The sequence below is a fragment of the Mustelus asterias genome, chromosome 18 (genome assembly GCF_964213995.1).
Source record: "Mustelus asterias chromosome 18, sMusAst1.hap1.1, whole genome shotgun sequence".
Taxonomy (NCBI): Eukaryota; Metazoa; Chordata; class Chondrichthyes; order Carcharhiniformes; family Triakidae; genus Mustelus; species Mustelus asterias.
The window spans coordinates 87,468,434-87,489,278 of record NC_135818.1 but is presented as its reverse complement, the minus strand read 5'-3'; the positions used below and the strand labels follow the sequence as shown (position 1 = coordinate 87,489,278).

Here is a 20,845-nt window from a genome sequence, read left to right as displayed (position 1 = left end):
ATCTTACCCAGGCCCTCTCCCCTAGCCTAACCCCACACATTTAGCATGGCTAATCCATCTAACCTACACATATTTGGAGTGTGAGAGAAACTGGAGCACCCGGAGAAAACCCACGCAGACAGGGGGAGAATATGTAAACTCTACATAGGTATGTCCCCCTGCTTGTTCCTTCAATTGTCCTTCCTCATCAAGGCAGGTCTCAATGAAGGTAGAGATATCAGTATCTTGATAACTCACGTGATTTCCTTTCCAGATGGTCACTCTTGAGATGATTTTTGAACCTCCTAACATTCCAAGTTGCAAAATTTCAAGTTTTCTTTGACCACAAAGATGGTGATCCATAATGGTGCATTTCCCCAGCCAGGACGTGCGACAGTCTAGTTTTAGAGCACCTTTTCTAGCTCCCTCCCCAACACAGAGACTCTCAGCTTGGCAGCCCTGTCCTGTTGCCAATTCTCCATCACCGCAGTCCTTGGCAAATGGACCCTGGGAGAAGCCCACAGGTGACTTTGTTTAACTTGGGGACCTTGGGGCACCTTCATTTGTCACAATCTTCATGGGTTGGTGTCAGATTTCAGGGACATGTTGACACAGACAGTCTTCCCTCATCTGCTCTGCCATTGAGGACAGTTTGGCCCACACTCTTCCCCCTCCCCCAGAACATGAGGCCATGATGCCCCTCCCAGGAGCAAGAAGCTCCCTACACCATTGCTGAAGTGATCAACAGAGCAGACAGACTCCCCTTGTCAAGCTGGAATCCACAGAGACGGTGGGATATCAGGAGAACATGGGAATGGCCGCCTGTGGATCCTAACCGCTGACCCCGGGGGTGACGGTTAGCCCCGCACTGGCCACGCCCCCTAGTCTGATTGGCAGCGAGTCCCCGCCCCCTGGGTTGATTGGCAGCGAGGCCCCGCCCCCTGGGTTGATTGGCAGCGAGGCCCCGCCCCCTGGGTTGATTGGCAGCCTGGTGCCAACCGACAGAGTGATTGACAGCCAACCCCGCCCATACAACGGTGGACCGCCAGGCCCCGCCCTCTGGACTGATTGACAGCTCGGCCCCGCCCTCAGGACCATGTCCGGGCCCGCCCGCCGGGTTGATTGACAGCCCAGTCCCGCCCCCGCCGCTGCCCCGGATGATGGACGCGCTCTCTGAGGTGACGTTGGGCCCGTGCCGAGATTCCCGCTTCCTGAGGCCGCTCCGCGTTCACTACACTCAGGTGGGTGCTCCAAGCGAGGCCCAGGCTCCGGCTCAGGCCTAAACCGAGACCGGGATCAGACTGGGGTTAATTGGGAATCCGGATTGGTCTCCGGGTTTATTCAATCCGGATTGGTCACTGGGTTGATTCAATCCGGATTGGTCACTGGGTTGATTCAATCCGGATTGGTCACTGGGTTTATTCAATCCGGATTGGTCACTGGGTTTATTCAATCCGGATTGGTCACTGGGTTTATTCAATCCGGATTGGTCACTGGGTTGATTCAATCCGGATTGGTCACTGGGTTGATTCAATCCGGATTGGTCACTGGGTTTATTCAATCTGGATTGGTCACTGGGTTTATTCAATCCGGATTGGTCTCCGGGTTTATTCAATCCGGATTGGTCTCCGGGTTTATTCAATCCGGATTGGTCTCCGGGTTTATTCAATCCGGATTGGTCTCCGGGTTTATTCAATCCGGATTGGTCACTGGGTTTATTCAATCCGGATTGGTCTCCGGGTTTATTCAATCTGGATTGGTCACTGGGTTTATTCAATCCGGATTGGTCACTGGGTTTATTCAATCCGGATTGGTCACTGGGTTGATTCAATCCGGATTGGTCACTGGGTTGATTCAATCCGGATTGGTCTCCTGGTTTATTCAATCCGGATTGGTCTCCGGGTTTATTCAATCCGGATTGGTCACTGGGTTTATTCAATCCGGATTGGACTCCGGGTTTATTCAATCCGGATTGGTCTCCGGGTTTATTCAATCCGGATTGGACTCCGGGTTTATTCAATCCGGATTGGTCACTGGGTTTATTCAATCCGGATTGGTGTCCGGGTTTATTCAATCCGGATTGGTCTCTGGGTTTATTCAATCCGGATTGGTCTCTGGGTTTATTCAATCCGGATTGGTCTCCGGGTTTATTCAATCCAGATTGGTCTCCGGGTTTATTCAATCCGGATTGGTCACTGGGTTTATTCAATCCGGATTGGTCTCTGGGTTTATTCAATCCGGATTGGCCTCCAGGTTTATTCAATCCGGATTGGTCTCCGGGTTTATTCAATCCGGATTGGTCACTGGGTTTATTCAATCCGGCTTGGTCTCCCGGGTTTATTCAATCCGGATTGGTGTCCGGGTTTATTCAATCCGGATTGGTCTCCGGGTTTATTCAATCCGGATTGGTCTCCTGGTTTTTCAATCCGGATTGGTCTCCGGGTTTATTGGGAATCCAGATTGGTCTCCTGGTTTATTCAATCCGGATTGGTCTCCTGGTTTATTCAATCCGGATTGGTCACTGGATTTATTAAATCCGGATTGGTCTCCGGGTTTATTCAATCCGGATCGGTCTCCGGGTTTATTCAATCCGGATTGGTCACTGGGTTTATTCAATCCGGATTGGTCACTGGGTTTATTCAATCCGGATTGGTGTCCGGGTTTATTCAATCCGGATTGGTCTCCGGGTTTATTCAATCCGGATTGGTCACTGGGTTTATTCAATCCGGATTGGTGTCCGGGTTTATTCAATCCGGATTGGTCTCTGGGTTTATTCAATCCGGATTGGTCACTGGGTTTATTCAATCCGGATTGGTCTCCGGGTTTATTCAATCCGGATTGGTCACTGGGTTTATTCAATCCGGATTGGTCTCCGGGTTTATTCAATCCGGATTGGTCACTGGGTTTATTCAACCCGGATTGGTCTCTGGGTTTATTCAATCCGTATTGGTCACTGGGTTTATTCAATCCGGATTAGTCTCCGGGTTTATTCAATCCGGATTGGTCACTGGTTTTATTCAATCCGGATTGGTCACTGGGTTTATTCAATCCGGATTGGTCTCCGGGTTTATTCAATCCGGATTGGTCACTGGGTTTATTCAATCCGGATTGGTCTCTGGGTTTATTCAATCCGGATTGGTCACTGGGTTTATTCAATCCGGATCGGTCTCCGGGTTTATTCAATCCGGATTGGTCTCTGGGTTTATTCAATCCGGATTGGTCTCTGGGTTTATTCATCCGGATTGGTCTCTGGGTTTATTCAATCCGGATTGGTCTCCGGGTTTATTCAATCCGGATTGGTCACTGGGTTTATTCAATCCGGATTGGTCACTGGGTTTATTCAATCCGGATTGGTCTCCGGGTTTATTCAATCCGGATTGGACTCCGGTTGTGTTCAAATCTGGATTGGTTTCTGGGCTTATTGAATCCAGATTGGTGTCCGGGTTTTTATTGTTGCCACATCACATTAATATCCACCTGGTTAATGATCCACCCTCTGTAGAGCTCTGCAGTAAAGAATTACACATTCATTACCCTCTGGGAGAAGAAATTCCTCCTCATCTCTGTCTTAAATGGGTCACCCCCAAACTCTGAGACTCTGCCCTCTGGTCCTCGACTCTCCCACGAGGGGAAACAGCCTCTCAGCATCTTCCCTGTCAAACCCCCTGAGAATCCTCTATGTCTCAACAAGATCACCTCTCATTCTTCTCAACTCCAATGAGTTCAGGCCCAACCTACTCAAACTCTCCTCATAAGAAAATCCCTCCACACCCAGGATCAATCTAGTGAACCTTCTCTGAACAGCCTCCAATGCCAGAATATCATTCCTCAGATAAAGGACTAAAACTGTTCACAGTATTCCAGGTCTAACTAATACCTTATCTAGTTTTAGCAAAACTTCTCTATTTTTATACTCCGCTCTCTTTGAATTAAAGGCCAACGTTCCATTTGCTTTCCCTATTTCCGGCTGAACTTACACGCTAGGTTTTTGTGATTTATGCACGAGGTCCCCCGGCTCCCTCTGTGCTGCAGCTTTCTGCAGTCTTTCTCCATTTACATAATATTCAGTTCCTTTATTCTTCTGACCAAAGTGCACAACTTCACATCGATCCCTTCTGCCAAGTTTTTTGCCCATTCACCTAACCTGTCTATATCCTGGTGTCATCTTCACCACTTGCCTTCCCACCTATTTTTGTGTCATCCGCAAACTTGCTGATAGTACTCACTTCCCTCCGTCAAGTCATTCATAAATATTGTAAATAATTGTGGCTCCAGCACTGATCCCTGTGGTAGTCTACTGGTCTACTAGGTTGCCCTCCTGAAAATGGCCCCTTTATCCCAACTCTCTGTTTTCTATCAGTTAGCCAACCCTCTATGCACGCTATTATACCACCCCCAACACCATGGGCTCTTATCTTAATACGTAGCGTTTTGTGCAGTACTTTATCACACACTTTTTGGAAATCTAAGTATATTACATCTACTGGTTCCCCTTTATCTATCCTGATCATTGCCACTTCAAAGAATCCTAATCAGCTTGTGAGGTATGATTTCCCCTTGATGAAGCCATGCTGACTATTCTTGATTATATTACGTATTTCTAAATGCTCTGCTATTACATCCTTGATAATGGAACACTAACATTTTCCCAATGACTGAGGTTAAGCTAACTGGCCTATAGTTCGTTGCCCCAATTGCCAATTACTGAGATCAGCAACATCCACACAGATGAGGTTCTTAGTCTCATTGGTTGAAACTCAGACCAAACCATCCATTTCCTAAAGGGACCTTTGGGAAGTAACATCTTTGCCAGGTTCAGAATCTTTTCAGAATTGTTTCTCGTCATGATGTCTGCACAAACCCTTTGTTTCTGGCTCCTTTCACTAACATACAGCCCACAGCAGCCTGTCTGAGATGCCACACCCTGTGATGTACAGCCTTACCATTACTTATCAAATGACTGTTTTATATGATTTGAGATTCCACTCCCTCCCGGGCTGGTTCTGACAGGCTGTGGTAGACTTGGGAATGCATTCTGCTGATGCTTTCGCAGCCTGACAGGATGCTTGCCTCCTTTCTGTGCCACCTGGAAGGGCTCGAGATGAGATGAGTTGTGTCAACGCGTAACTGAATGGCGGCAGGTCCAGAGCAAATATTTCAGCACTCGTTCACAGTCAGTGGCTGGTGTGGAAAAGCCTTTGATTGCACTATTGAACAGCAGAGGGTGCTCTGAGCATGTGCTTCAGAGTGAATCCAGAATCACAAAATTATTACAGCACAGATGGAGGCCATTTGGCCCATCGTGTCTGGACTGGCTCTCCAAATGCACAGCTTACCTTGTGTCATTCCTCCGCCATCTCCCTGTAATTCTGCACGTTCTTCCTTTTCAGTTAACAGTCTAATTCCCTTTTGAATGCTTCAATGGAACCTGCTTTCTCCACACTCCCAGGAAATGCATTCCAAACCCTAACCACTCGCTGTGTGGAAAAGATTTCCTCATATCACTTTTACTTTATTTACTCATGACGTGAACTCTGAGCCTCTTGCTCTCGATCCTTTCACAAGTGGGAACAGGTTCTCCCTATCTACTCTGTCCAGACCCCTCCTGATTTTGAATATCTCTGTCACATCTCTTTTCAACCCTTTCTCTAAGGAAAGCAGTTCCAGCTTTTCCAATCTATCTTCACAACAGAAGTTCGTCATCCCTGGAACCATTCTCATGAATCTTTTGTGCACCTTTTCTAATCCTTCCTAAAGAGCTGCACCCAGAAACGGACTCAGTATTCCAGCCGAGTGTCTTACACAAGCTCAACATAACCTCCTTGCTCTTGTACCCTAGACCCCGATTAATAAGGCTCAGGATACTGTCTGCTTTATTCGCTGTTCTCTCAATCTGTCCTGCTGCCTTCAATGATTCTGCTGTGTTCCCTCCTTCCCATCTCCCTCTCCTTCTCTCCCACATTTATAAAGATTTAAGTACTCCCTCAGATTTCCCTGCCAGTTGCTGTCCATAGACAGCACATTGGAGGGAAATAGCTGTGCCTCAAATCTCAGTGTACCCCAGTTGGGCAGTGATATATATACTGTGTGCGCACCCTACTATACGGGTGAAGCCGAAAGAGAGAAGAGGAAGAGAAGTTGCATTTGTAAAATGGCCTTTACAATCTCGGGACGTCCTGATAGCAGCAATCCCGGGTGGCACAGTGGCACAGTGGTTAGCACTGCTGCCTCACAGCTCCAGGGACCCGGGTTCAATTCCTGGCTTGGGTCACTGTCTGTGTGGAGTCTGCATATGTTCCCTGTGTCTGCGTGGGTTTCCTCCGGGTGCTCTGGTTTCCTCTCACAGTCCAAAGATGTGCTGGTTAGGTGCATTGGCCATGCTAAATTCTCCCTTAGTGTACCTGAACAGGCGCTGGAGTGTGGTGACTAGGGGATTTTCACAGTAACTTCATTGCAGTGTGAATATAAGCCTATTGTGACGAATAAATAAACTTTAAAAACTTCGAGCTTGAGCATTAGAACCATAGAAAATTACAGCTCAGAAACAGGCCTTTTGGCCCTTCTTGTCTGTGCCGAACCATTTTTTGCCTAGTCCCACTGACCTGCACTTGGACCATATCCCTCCACACCCCTCTCATCCATGAGCCCGTCCAAGTTTTTCTTAAATGTTAAAAGTGACCCCGCATTTACCACTTTATCCGGCAGCTCATTCCACACTCCCACCACTCTCTGCGTGAAGAAGCCCCCCCTAATATTCCCTTTAAACTTTTCTCCTTTCACCCTTAACCCATGCCCTCTGGTTTTTTTCTCCCCTCGCCTCAGCGGAAAAAGCCTGCTTGCATTCACTCTATCTATACCCATCAAAATCTTATACACCTCTATCAAATCTCCCCTCAATCTTCTACGCTCCAGGGAATAAAGTCCCAACCTATTCAATCTCTCATTGCTGAGAAAAGGGGCATGTGGTTGAAGTTTTTTGTCTTGCACTCATCAGGACAGTTCACAAGAATACTAATAGTAAAGGGAACAACAATTGATACTGCATGAGAAGAGAGTGCTGATTGGCTGGCAGGTGGACTCTGTTTGGTAGAGGATTTGCCACGGAGAATGCACCAGGGAACAATAAACTGCCGTTGCTTTTGACCAAGTTGACCTGCATGGTTTGAATTTGAACATTATTTTGCCTGTTATTTTAATAAAGTCCCATTGTTGGTCTACAGTCACCTTTCTACCACACCTCATTTTCTCCTTTATAAAGTGTGCCCTATTCCAGTCAGGTGACCTTGTTTTTGTACCAACTTTTTTCCTTTCTACTTGGAAGCTGAACCTGGTTATTTAATGGTCACTCGTCATATCCACGGTGTTCATCCAGTTTCAGTTACCATGCCAGGTTGGCTCTGGTGACCATGGACTTCCATTGGATTAGCTATGATTATATTTGGCAATGTGCTGCAGTGGTTTGTCGTTGCTCTCAGCAGTTTGACCAGGAGACTCTCCTGCTCTTTACCGTCTGCTGTCAGGCCTATTGGAAGGAGTGGAAAACTACTCATTAACCTGTTTGGCCACATTATGAATGTACCAGCCCTAGTCATCATCCTGAAGTGGGACTTGAACTCAGAGCTTCTGACCCAGAGACAGGGATATCACCCTCTGCGTCACAAGACCTCCATTTTATTTATCCACCTGCACTGTTTCATAATTCATAACAAGATCTGGTAACAGCTCTCTCATTGTAGGCAGACAAACTTAGAAATCGGTTCCATGTTTACTTTCTCTGTTTACTCCCTCCCTCTCTGCCGCAGTCCACTAATGGATTATCAGAGCTTTAAGAACTATAATTTGTCAGTCTCTGATTCTATATATAAACCACTCCGAACCCCTCGATTAGATTCCAGTCTGTAACTCACCCCCAGGTATCTGTTATTCTATATATAAACCACCCCGAACCCTTCGATTAGATTCCAGTCTGTAACTCACTCCCGGGTATCTGTTATTCTATATATAAACCACCCAAAACCCCTCGATTAGATTCCAGTCTGTAACTCACTCCCGGGTATCTGTTATCCTATATTTAAACCGCCCCGAACCCCTCGATTAGATTCCAGTCTGTAACTCACTCCCAGGTATCTGTTATTCTAGATATAAACCACCCTGAATCCCTCGATAGATTCCGGTCTGTAACTCACTCCCGGATATCTGTTATTCTATATATATGACACCCTGAACCCCTCGATTAGATTCCAGTCTGTAACTCACTCCTGGGTATCTGTTATTCTATCTATAAACCGCCCAAAACCCCTCGATTAGATTCCAGTCTGTAACTCACTCCCGGGTATCTGTTATCCTATATTTAAACCGCCCCGAACCCCTCGATTAGATTCCAGTCTGTAACTCACTCCCAGGTATCTGTTATTCTAGATATAAACCACCCTGAATCCCTCGATAGATTCCGGTCTGTAACTCACTCCCGGATATCTGTTATTCTATATATATGACACCCTGAACCCCTCAATTAGATTCCAGTCTGTAACTCACTCCCGGGTATCTGTTTTTCTATATATAAACCACCCCGAACCCCTCGATTAGATTCCAGTCTGTAACTCACTCCCGGGTATCTGTTATTCTATAAATAAACCACCCGAACCCCTCGATTAGATTCCAGTCTGTAACTCATTCCCGGGTATCTGTTATTCTATATATAAACCACCCCGAACCCCTGAATTAGATTCCAGTCGGTAACTCACTCCCAGATGTTCTGTTTCATGTATTTGTTTTAATCTGTGCAGGTTATATTTTTCAGTTGGCTGCTTGCTTGGAGAATTCTCTTGGTTAGGTGGGTTTCCAATGTTACATTTACAGGAGACCAGTTGTTGAATGACATCAGGATGTTATAGCCTGTTTGAGTTGGAATTCAGGAAATGAAGGAGAAATGCTGAGTTTTTTAGCTGGAAATGGAATGAGATCAGGGTGTGATAGCCGGTGATTTACAGCAGCAGGATGGAGTGCAGCTGCTGCGGTGAATACCTGGGAGATTGTGGGCCAGAGGTAAAAGTCAGGGTGTTAACTATATCCTCCCTTCCCCTTCCCTCACCTCCCAACACGTACTTGGTTATTTCACTGGAACCAGTTTTGGAGGTTTGCAAACCAGTAGACTGGAAAATAAATTCTTTGGAACGTAGGAACAGGAGGAGACCCCCACTCAGCCACTCGAGCCAAGACTATAAAACAGTACTCCACCGATCTGCCTTGGTTCTATAACCCTTAATATCCCTTAATGGACAAAAAAATCAATTGATATCCTGACCCCAACCCCAGTCCCTTTGTGAAGAAGGAAGTTCCAGGTTTTCACTCCTCTTTGTGTGATGGAGTGTTCCCTGAATAGATCTGAGGCACCTGAAGAGTAGTTGACACTTTTCAATGCTGAGCTGAGATTTAAAGTTTATTTATTAGTCACAAGTAAGGCTTACATTAACACTGCAATGAAGTTACTGTGAAATTCCCCTAGTCGCCACAGTCCAGCGGCTGTTCAGGTCAATGCACCCTAACCAGCACGTCTTTCGGCCTGTGGGAGGAAACTGGAGCACCCGGAGGAAACCCACGCAGTCACGGGGAGAACGTGCAGACTCCGCACAGACAGTGATCCAAGCCGGGAATCGAACCCGGGTCCCTGGCGCTGTGAGGCAGCAGCGCTGACCACTGTGCCACCGTGCCACCCAATTTGGTCAATGGCTCACAGATAATACAGAGTCGGATTAGGAAGGGACCCCATGATTGATCCCATGTGTAGGGAGTGGGATTGTGAGGACACAAGACTTAGAGAAAGGCGAGGTTTGGATGGGTCTTGGGAAGGGACCTCTCTCAGAGCATAGAAAATATTTATGATATTGATCAAAAATAATTCACAAAGAACTGGGAGCAGGGAAATGGAAATTAGACAAAATTTCACTCAAGAAGACATTCTCTGCTCCTGGTGTTTATGTATGAGTCCCCCACAAGGTCATACCTCTCCTCACCTCTCCCCTCCCCTCCTATCTCTTTCTGTGTCCCCCCTGCCGTCTAACCACGGTCTCCTGTGGGTCCCTACAGTGCCTCAGTTATCTCAGCTTGGTAATCTGGACCCCTGCTCCTGCCAAACCCAGCACATCTCGATGTACACTCTCTAAATAATTCCACACTTTGCCTGGACACGGTAAAAACAAGTGCCAAAATCCCAGGTGTCAGCAACCTCCAAGAACCAAAATGACTAAAGGATTGGAGTAAGTCAAAAAGTTACTGCCCGCCGACACTAGGTTTGGATTTGAAAAGCTGGTGAGATAGGGACAGGAGGTATTCGGGCTGCAGCAGGGAATTAAAGCGAGCTAAATGAAAGGAATATTGCATGTGGAAAATCGGAAACAAATGCTGGAAAACTCAGGTGGCCTTTGTGGAGCCAGAGAGACAGAATGAGTGTTTTAGGTACAGGTGTTCAGTGGAGAAGCAATCAGCCAATATTCATATTCAAACTAACCTCCAAGCTGCTGACTGCTCCCATTTCACATTTCCAACTTCCACAGTTCACCTGCTCATTTTGCTGCTTGTGTTCCTCTGCACATCCCTGTGCGTTAGATACCGTAACCAGCACCCATCCACCCTCACTGCCCAGCACCCACCCTCACGGCCCAGCACCCACCCTGCCCAGCACCCAGCCTGCCCAGCACCCAGCCTGCCCAGCACCCACCCTCACTGCCCAGCACCCACCCTCACGGCCCAGCACCCACCCTCATGGCCCAGCACCCACCCACCCTCACTGCCCAGCACCCACCCTCACGGCCCAGCACCCACCCTGCCCAGCACCCAGCCTGCCCAGCACCCAGCCTGCCCAGCACCCACCCTCACTGCCCAGCACCCACCCTCACGGCCCAGCACCCACCCTCATGGCCCAGCACCCACCCACCCTCACTGCCCAGCACCCACCCACCCTGCCCAGCACCCACCCTGCCCAGCACCCAGCCTGCCCAGCACCCAGCCTGCCCAGCACCCACCCTCACTGCCCAGCACCCACCCTCACGGCCCAGCACCCACCCTCATGGCCCAGCACCCACCCACCCTCACTGCCCAGCACCCACCCTCACGGCCCAGCACCCACCCTCACGGCCCAGCACCCACCCTCATGGCCCAGCACCCACCCACCCTCACTGCCCAGCACCCACCCTCACTGCCCAGCACCCACCCTCATTGCCCAGCACCCACCCTCACGGCCCAGCACCCACCCTCACGGCCCAGCACCCAGCCTGCCCAGCACCCAGCCTGCCCAGCACCCACCCTCATTGCCCAGCACCCACCCTCACAGCCCAGCACCCACCCTCACAGCCCAGCACCCACCCTCACTGCCCAGCACCCAGCCTGCCCAGCACCCACCCTCACTGCCCAGCACCCACCCTCACTGCCCAGCACCCACCCTCACGGCCCAGCACCCACCCTGCCCAGCACCCACCCTCACTGCCCAGCACCCACCCTCACGGCCCAGCACCCACCCTCACGGCCCAGCACCCACCCTCACGGCCCAGCACCCACCCTCATGGCCAGCACCCACCCTCATGGCCCAGCACCCACCCTTATGGCCCAGCATCCACCCACCCTCACTGCTCAGCACCCACCCTGCCCAGCACCCACCCTCACGGCCCAGCACCCACCCTGCCCAGCACCCACCCTCACGGCCCAGCACCCACCCTCACTGCCCAGCACCCACCCACCCTGCCCAGCACCCACCCTGCCCAGCACCCAGCCTGCCCAGCACCCACCCTCACGGCCCAGCACCCACTCACACTGGCCAGCGCCCACATTCATTACCCAATGCTCACTCTGCCGGACCAGCGCCCACTCTACTGCTCCAGTCCCATTCCCTCTTCCCCTCACCCACCCCCTCTGCCCCACACCCACTCCCTGTGTGCACTCTGCCCCCTTCCCCTCTGCCCCATACCCACTCCCTATGTGCACTCTGCCCCCTTTCCCTCTGCCCCACACCCACTCCCTGTGTGCATTCTTCCCCCTTCCCCTTTGCCCCACTCCTGCACCCCTTTGAAATCCCGATTTGTGGTGACTTATTCTTATCCAGTGAGCTCAGGACAGTAACTTGCCTCACCTCAGTCAGAGCTTCTTTCCTGCAGTAACTTGCTGCCTATTCGAGCCTTTGCTTGGCACCACCTAACCCCAACTTTTGTGATGTATCTCATTCTGTGCTTTGTTTGCTGTGACCTGGGCGGTTTGCTTTATCCTGAGTCTGGATGCTTCACTTAAACAAAAACACTTGAAAGCAAATAAAGGATTTGTATTCCTATAACACCGTTTACATCCTCAGGATGTTCCAAAGTGCTTTCCAATCAAAAAGGAGAAAGCCCGGCTTTTCCTGCTGCTCCCACAGAACCTTTCCCAGCCGCAGACAATATCCACTCTGACGTCCAGCTGTGCCTAGGAGCAGTTACCCTCTGGTTTCGACTCAACCTTGGGCCCATTTACACTCATTTGTCCTGATACCCTTTAAAGGGCAGAGTAGATTGGAACCAAACAATGCACATTGAAGAATACGACCAGAATTGGAACATCATTCTCAATGTGATCCACTTACAGCAGGGAGGCTGTGGCGAGAGGGGAGTGAATGTGTTAGAGTGCTTTAGGATTTGTCCTGTGTATGATGCAGCTTTCAGCTGTGGCTACTGCTTTTGCATTGTAATCTGTGAGATTTCAATTCGGCTCCCCATGGCTCGGAAGAGGTTGTTTAAACCAATAACCTCGTCCCACCTCGAAGGTCACTGGGAGGATGCAAGTTAAAACAGCAATTTCCTGCCTCCCTTCCCGCTCCTTTTAAGGAATGGCCTTGTTCAGGAGTAGAAGGAAAGGCTCTATATGTTGTTCCTTTTTGTGTTTGAGGTGATTTAGGGTGTAATACTTTAGTGTCAGTTTCTCAAACTCATTCTCTCGCTCTGGCTGTCTGCTCTCTGAATACAACTTTACTATCATTAAAAATTAACCAGTAAATGGACATCAAGGTCATTCTGATTGATCACTGCCCTGTGAGGAATGTTGCCTGGTCTCAGCTGGTGATTAAAAAATCAACCAGGGTTCGTCCCACTGCTTAACACCAGTCACTGATAGCTATTGAAGCCGCTCTCTTTCTCTCTCTATCTCTCGGGACTTTGAGAACAGGACTAGGCTCAGGTGTCACAGCCTCTGCAGTCAGACAGATTGCTTGCTGCAGCTCAGCTTATGCTTGCATGCTAATGATGATTTACCACAGAGAATCCTCACCCACAATGAACTCTGAGGGAAAGAAATTTACCCAACATTTCCCCTCTGAAGCACTACCCCTCTGCCAGTTCCTCACCCACGTCCCATTATATACCCAGCCTCCCATTGCTTTGCGCTTTGGCTGTTAGGATTGAGTGTAGCCCTCAGCTTGGGCCCAGTGGTACAATGCTGAGCGAGATACAAGTGGAGTGTTTTGGAAAGTCCTGAGTTTGTGAGAGGTACTTTCCTTCCCTCACCACCTTCCTTCCCAGTTCTCTCTTTGTTTTCTTTCAGTCTGTGAGCCAGCCTGTTGGTTAGGTTCGACTCAGATACAGGAAGCTTGTTTCCTTGTTGTAGAAACCTTTCTGCTTTGAAAATTGCTTCTGGGTTTATCCTGGGCTCACACAAACTGCAGGAAGACTGTGTCACCGAAACACCAGATTATTTCCTCCCCGTTTCCATTGCATAACCACATTCCTGGAAGATGTGATCTTTAAAGCGGGATCAAATTGAAGACACATTAATTGCTCACATGTTAATCATCAAATGGCCGCCTGTCAACACAAGGCTGACCTTGCACCTTCCCAAGAATGCGATTACACAAGATTAGGATTGTTCCTGACATCTGGACTGCTGCCACAGCTGCTGGTTGGTAGTATGGCACAAGCATGCTTGCTCTTGGCACTATACTGGCAGTGCCGCAACATTCCAGCATGGAGTGGCAAGACGTCTGGACCTGTCAGAGTTTGTCTGCTCGCTACCCAGTCCTCTCCTGCCTCCAGTGCATTCCATTCCCACATCCTCCTGCCCATTTCTCTATCTCCCTCAGTTCATTCCCAACCTGGATTCGGCCACAGCTGCCTCACTCCTGTTCATTATTCCCCAGGATTTTCCTGTTTGTTCTCGGCCAGGGTCTGATGCTTTACGGAGCAGCACAGCCGCAGTGATCAGGGTGGTGATCTCAGCAATCAAGGATAATTTTACCCTTGAGAGTAGAGCAAGTGAGAGGCACTGATATTGTAATTTATAACAGAATGTTAAGAGGAGATTGTGACCTGAACTCATGCGATTATAAACGGGAATTCAAAACATTGATTCTGGAAAATTGTTCACTTGTGACAACAAATTCAAATCACAGAATCCCTACAATGCAGAAAGAGGCCGTTTGGCCTATCGAGTCTGCACCGTTTCTCGAACCACTCACCCCACACTATCGCTGTAACCCTATGCCTTTACCCCACTAATCCCCCTAACCTACAAATCTTTGGACACTGAGGTGGCACAGTGGCACTGTGGTTAGCACTGCTGCCTCACAGCGGGTTCAATTCCAGCCTAGGGTCACTGGGTTTCCTCCGGGTGTTCCGGCTTCCTCCCACAATCCAAAGATGTGCAATGTGAGATGCCGGCGTTGGACTGGATGGACACAGTAAGAAGTCTCACAACACCAGGTTAAAGTCCAACAGGTTTATTTGGTATCACGAGCTTTTGGATCGCTGCACCTTCATCAGATGAGTGATGAAGGACTGTGGGAGGAAACCGGAGCACCCGGAGGAAACCCACACAGACACAGGGAGAATGTGCAAACTCCACACAGACAGTGAGTCACCTGATGAAGGAGCAGCGCTCTGAAAGCTCGTGATACCAAACAAACCTTTTGGACTTTAATCTGGTGTGTGAGATTTCTTACTGTGCTAAAAATGTGTGGGTTAGGTTGATTGGCCATGATAAATTGCCCCTTAATGTTAGGGGGGTTAAGAGGGTAAATATGTGGGGTTACGGAGATAGGACAGGACCTGGGTGGGATTGTTGTCGGTGCAGGCTCGATGGGCCAAAGGGCCTCCTGCTGCATTGTATGATTCTAAGGGACAATTTAGCATGGCCTGTCCACCTAACCCACACATTTTTGGACTGTGGGAGGAAACCGGAGCACCCAGAGGAAACCCATGCAGACACGGGGAGAATGTGCAGACTCCACACAGACAGTGACCCAAAGCAGGAATTGAACCCGGGTCCCTGGCGCTGGGAAGCAGCAGCGCGAACCACTGTGCTACTGTGCAAGTACCATACGTGATCAGTTTAAAAATTAAGAATTTAGAAAGATGAATTGATCTTTTTGCAGTAAGAATGACAACAATCTGAACTGCACAACCAGGCCTCAAAGCATTGCAGGAAATGGCTTTAAGAGATGTGAGAGAGGAGCAATTGAGGGCTGTGATGAGAAGGCAGGTTGGGCGTTAACCATGGCTCAGTGGGTTGCATCTTGTCTCTGAGTCACAAGGTCCCACTCCAATGACCCAAGCACAGAAATCCACTCTGACACTTGCTACACTTTTGGAAGTGCTGTCCTTCAGAAAAGATATTAAACTGCTCTTTTAGAAGATACAAAATGTTCCAGCGCACTATTCAAAGAAAAACAGAGAGCTTTCCTCGGTCTCCTGGCTAATATCTATCTGTCAAGCAACATATTTAAAACTAGATTCTTTGGTCATGATCACATTTCTGTTTATGGGAGCTTGCTGTGTGCAAACTGGTTGCTGCATTTCCTGTGTTAAACACTGACCACATTTTGAATACTTAACTGGCTGTAGGACATCTACTTACTCTTATTAGTGTCACAAGTAGGCTTACATTAACACTGCAAAGAAGTTACTGTGAAAATCCCCTAGTTGCCACACTCCGGCGCCTGTTCGGATACACTGAGGGAGAATTTAGCACGGCCAATGCACCCTAACCAGCACGTCTTTCAGACTGTGGGAGGAAACCGGAGCACCCGGAGGAAACTCACGAGACACGGGAAGAACATGCAGACTCCACACAGACAGTCGCCCAAGCTAGGATTGGAACCCGGGTCCCTGGCGCTGTGGGACAGCAGTGCTAACTACTGCGCCACCGTGCTGCCCTTGGGATCTTGGGATGTTGTGAAAGCCTCTATAGAAATGCAAGATTTCTTTTCGATGAATTTAAGGGAGATTAGATTTTTTTTGAGTTGCTATCCCTGGTGGGGTGTTGGTGTGTGTGTGTGTGTGTGTGTGTGTTCTACCACCCATGTTTCAGGGTGCTTGTGTGCCTCAGTGCTTGCTTGTTGCTGGGCTATCTGTAGCTGTAGATGTATTATCGCAATAGCTCAGTATGTTAGCTGGGCTGGGTTCCACTCTGTGTTACTGATCTTCACTCCATGCCACATATCTGCCAGTTCTGATGGAGATACAGTTGTGATTGGCCATTAACGTAAGTCTAACTCTATGAAGGAACAAAAAGAAGTAACAATAAAACTTCCCTTGGGCAGGAGAGTAACACATTACAACATTCATTCATGGTGTACAGTAAACACAAGGTGATTACTGATGTGTTAAAAGCTCTTTTCATCACTTGCCTAAGTGCTACCTGTGGCATCTGTGTTATTTAGAGGGAAGCACAGTAGGGGCATGTTCCAACCCAGCGGCTCACACAGTTAGAGTTTATAAAGTGAGCAATGAGAGTTGTTCATTCCTGTTTAAAGCCCCTTTGAATTGTCCCGGTGTAGGAGGTTGGAAAGGGTTGGAGAGGATGGGGGAAATCAGGATTGGTGGCCAACCTCTTGCCAACAGACTAGTGGAAGCAGGGAGATGGGGGAGGTGTAGCGGGTTCCAACAGCGCTGAGATTCTCTCTGTGAGATGCCATTGCAGCACTGACAAGCAGCAGCAGGTCCGACAGTGCGCAGCACGCATTACACTGAGCATGGATTACACAAGATAGAAATGGTTGAGGGAGACTCCTCCATCTGGAAAGATTCTACAATCAGTCCCCTTACTGAGTTCACCATCTCTCCACCATCTTATCTGGAATAGAACAGTGGAATAAGACTAAATGGATAGCTCTTTCAAATTGCTGGCACTAGTATGATGGGCTGAATGGCCTGCTGTGTTGCATCATTCTATGATGTTAATGTTGTTCACTCTTTGTTTAAAGAAGAACATCCTGATACCATTCCTAAAATTGTCATTTACAGTCTGAACCTGTGGACCACCTTGAACCTAAAACCTTTGAGAACAGGACAAGTAATATTTTTCATTCACCTTTTCCATCCTGTTTGCAATGTATGTACCTCCAGAAAATCACCAGTAACAAGTCCCTGCAGCACTTTATCATAGCTCAATCCTCTGACCACAATGATCAGTCCTGCGGCTCTTTGTACTGTCTTCAGCCTTTAAATACCTTCCTCGTGTCTCAGTGAGCAGAGTTTTCATCCAACTAGAATTCTGTTTACTTATAGACCCTGCGTCATTTCTCTCTCTCTCTGCTATTCTGCTTTGCTGCTTATTTCCAGTTTGAACCGCTCCATCATTGGCCGCTGTGCCTTCAGCTGCTCAGGCTCTACACGCTGGAGTTTCCCCCAAAACCTTTCTGCCTCTGTCTTCATTTAAAGCCTCTCTTTCCATCGAATCGGATACTTGACTTAATATCCACTTATGTGACTCAGTGTCATGTTGAGTTTGGTAACTTTCCCATAAAGTGCCGTTTACTGGATGAAACGCCAGGGCTGAAATTCTCACGTCTCTCTCCCGCTGCGGGAATCGAGAAAATTCGGCAGAGGTCCATTGAGCTCAGGTGGGTGTTTCCGGTCTTGGGGATGCACGCGGTCAGAGAATCCTGCTGAACCAGGCTGTTCACAACTTGCTGTCATTATTTGACCCCGAGAGCAGCTTCTGATCACATATCTGCACCATCACCTATTTCCACTTCTGTAACATCACCCAACTCCCCACCCCTCCCCTCCTCAGCTTATCTGCTGAAACCCTCATCCGTAACTTTGTCACCACTAAACATAATTTAGGATGAATTGGGAACACAAGTAGGCCATTCATCCCCTCAAGGTTGCTTCCCCAGTCAGTAAGACCATAGCCAATCTGATTACGGCCTCAACTCCCCTTTCCACCCAGCCCCACCACATTGGACTCCCTTATTAGTTAATAATGTATTCCTCTCTGCCTTAATATTCAATGACCCTGCCTCCTGGAAGAGCTCAAAGACTCACAAGCCTCTGAGAGAAAGATATTCTTAATCTTCATTTTAATGGGAGACACCTTATTTTTAAACAGTGTCCCCTAGTTCCAGTCTCTCCATGAGGGGAAACATCCTCTCAGCATCCACCCCTGTCCTGTTGTATGTTTCAAAACAATCACCTCGCAATCTTCTAAACTCCGACGACTTTTCTTTGGAACTCCCGATTTTATAGTGATGGTTAGTCTGAATTCCCTGAATTTCATCCACCGTTGTTTGGAGAACGATCCGCTTTGCTGCCACAGTATTTTACAGTTTTCCTATCGAATTTCATCTATTATTGTCCCACTTAGGAATTTTCCTCAACTCATTTTGTAGTGCCTCCTCCAATTCCGCTGCCTCTGCATACTTAGAATATTGGAGCTCACAGCAGACGAGGAGGCAATTCGGCCCATCATACACATGCTGGCTCTTTGGAAGCTTTCCAATTTAAACCCACACTTCAGCTTTTCTGCCGTAACCCTGTCAATTAATTCTCTCCAAATACCCATCCAATTGCCCTTTGCAAGCCCCCAAGAAATCTGATTCCACCACCCTTTCAGATAGGGCATTCCAGATCTTAACATCTCTCTGTCTGAAAAGGAAACTTCCCTTGTTTCCCCTCTAGTTTGTCAATGATGTAAAGTTCACAAGTCTGGTTACCAATCCACTTGCCAGAGGGAATAGTTTCCTCCAATTTCCTCCAACAAACCTTTCATAATTCGGAGCCTCTATCAAATCTCCCCTTAACCGTCTCTGCTCTAAGGAGAACAATCCCAGTTTTTCTAATCTCACCACATCACTAAGATTCCTGATTCCCGGGATAATCCACCTCTCCACCTGCTCCTTTAACAGGCAGCAAAAAGGCCCATTGACTTTGGGCGGGAATTCCGGAAGCAGAAAATCCCGCCCAATATTCCAGCTGAGGCCTAATTAGTGAGTTATTATGGTTTAGTGTGACTTCCTTGTTTTTGTATTCAGTGCCTCTATTTATAAAGCTTAGCATCCTATATGCTTATTAAACAATCTCACCAACTTGCCTTGCCACCTTCAAGGATTTGTGAGTTACGTATCATAGAATCGTAGAAACCCTACAGTACAGAAAGAGGCCATTTGGCCCATCGAGTCTGCACCGACCACAAACCCACCCAGGCCCTACCCCCATATCCCTACATATTTACCCACTAATCCCTCTAACCTACGCATCTCAGGACACTAAGGGGCAATTTTTAGCATGGCTAATCAACCTAACCCGCACATCTTTGGACTGTGTCCAAAGAATCTCTGCTCTTGCACTCCCCTCTAAACTGGACTCTTTCCTATCTCTCCACGTTCCTTCCAAAGTGCCTCGCTTCACACTTATTCACCTTAAATTGCTCTTGCTTCTGCACATTTCACCAGTCTGTCTCTGTCCTCTTCATATTTGATATTTTCCCCCATTTGAACATCGGAATTAAAAGGGAAGATTACATTGGGAATCGGAGAGGTCCCAATACTGGTCCCAGGGCTATTCCATTCCGAACGTCCACAGTCCTTCCTACCCTTTAGCCATTTTACCCTGAATTCCCGGAATTTTCTCTTCCCCCCCCTCCACCCCACCCCCCGGAAGCTTTTTGAGGTCCCAGAGCAAGAATGGAATGGTCATTTTTACCAGAAGGGGGACTTTCAACAATTGACACCGGGGTTAGTCCAAACAGGAGTGAAGATGGTACGTGTTCCAATAGACCAATAAATGGCAGCAGGGCCAAAGTTAAAGGGAAATGGGGATCAGACGAGAGTTGGGTTTTCTTTTTCTTTTCCTGGTTTTCTACCCTCCCATCTCACCCCCTCCACCTCTCACACACACAAATCTCTGTCCCACCCAGTCTAATCCCACTCTCCTCACTCCACACACCTTTAATGCCCCACCCAGTCTCATCCCATTATCCTGTGTGCTCGCCAGTCTTCGGAATATACCACATCTTCATATAACCAACAAGTGACTATTTTAGAAGTGGTGATGGACACTTGTTTGAACATTCAAAGCCCCCTCAGTATAAAGAGATGGTTTTCATCCCCTGCTCTTCCCCAGGACCTGATCCCAGTGAGTTGCTGAGCTGGGGCAGCTGCAATTCCTCCAGGAACTATACACCCCAGGTGAACGGCAGACTTACAGCCTGGCCAGTGAATGCAGTGTCATGGGTTAATGGAGGGGCAGCTATCCTTCACCATCCAGCCCAGTCTTATCATCATTTGGGATTGGCAGACATTCCAGTGTGTGTGGATTTTTTTCCGTGCCGTTGCATTTTTTCTTGCAAAAAAACAAAAGGGGAAGAGCTCCTAAAAATAAAATCATTCATTGTGTGTGTGACAGTGAGCATGTAACAGCGTGTCCAGCCAACTGTTTACATGTCGAGTTTGCCAAGGTAACTGGCTTGGCCTGTTGTTGGCTGAACTATTCCTATAAGAGACCAGGTGCTACCTCCATTACTGAAGAATTCTAATTGTATTGTTTGCTTTACCGCCCCCCCCCTCCACTCCCCCACACAACACCTTCTGCTAACCCCTTCAAGTACAATTGCAACACAAAGCTTTGAAAACAAG

The 20,845-nt window shown here is 48.2% G+C and overlaps 1 protein-coding gene across 1 annotated transcript in view; it reads left to right on the top strand.

Moving 5' to 3' along the window:
• The first annotated feature begins 707 nt into the window (after nt 1–707).
• Nucleotides 708–20,845, top strand: part of nudt14 (nudix (nucleoside diphosphate linked moiety X)-type motif 14) — a 68,862-nt gene continuing 48,724 nt past the window's right edge. Inside the window, exon 1 of the mRNA XM_078233226.1 lies at nt 708–1,220. Coding sequence (XP_078089352.1) covers nt 1,137–1,220 — 84 coding nt within the window. The 5' untranslated portion in view covers nt 708–1,136. The remainder of the gene's footprint in view (nt 1,221–20,845) is intronic.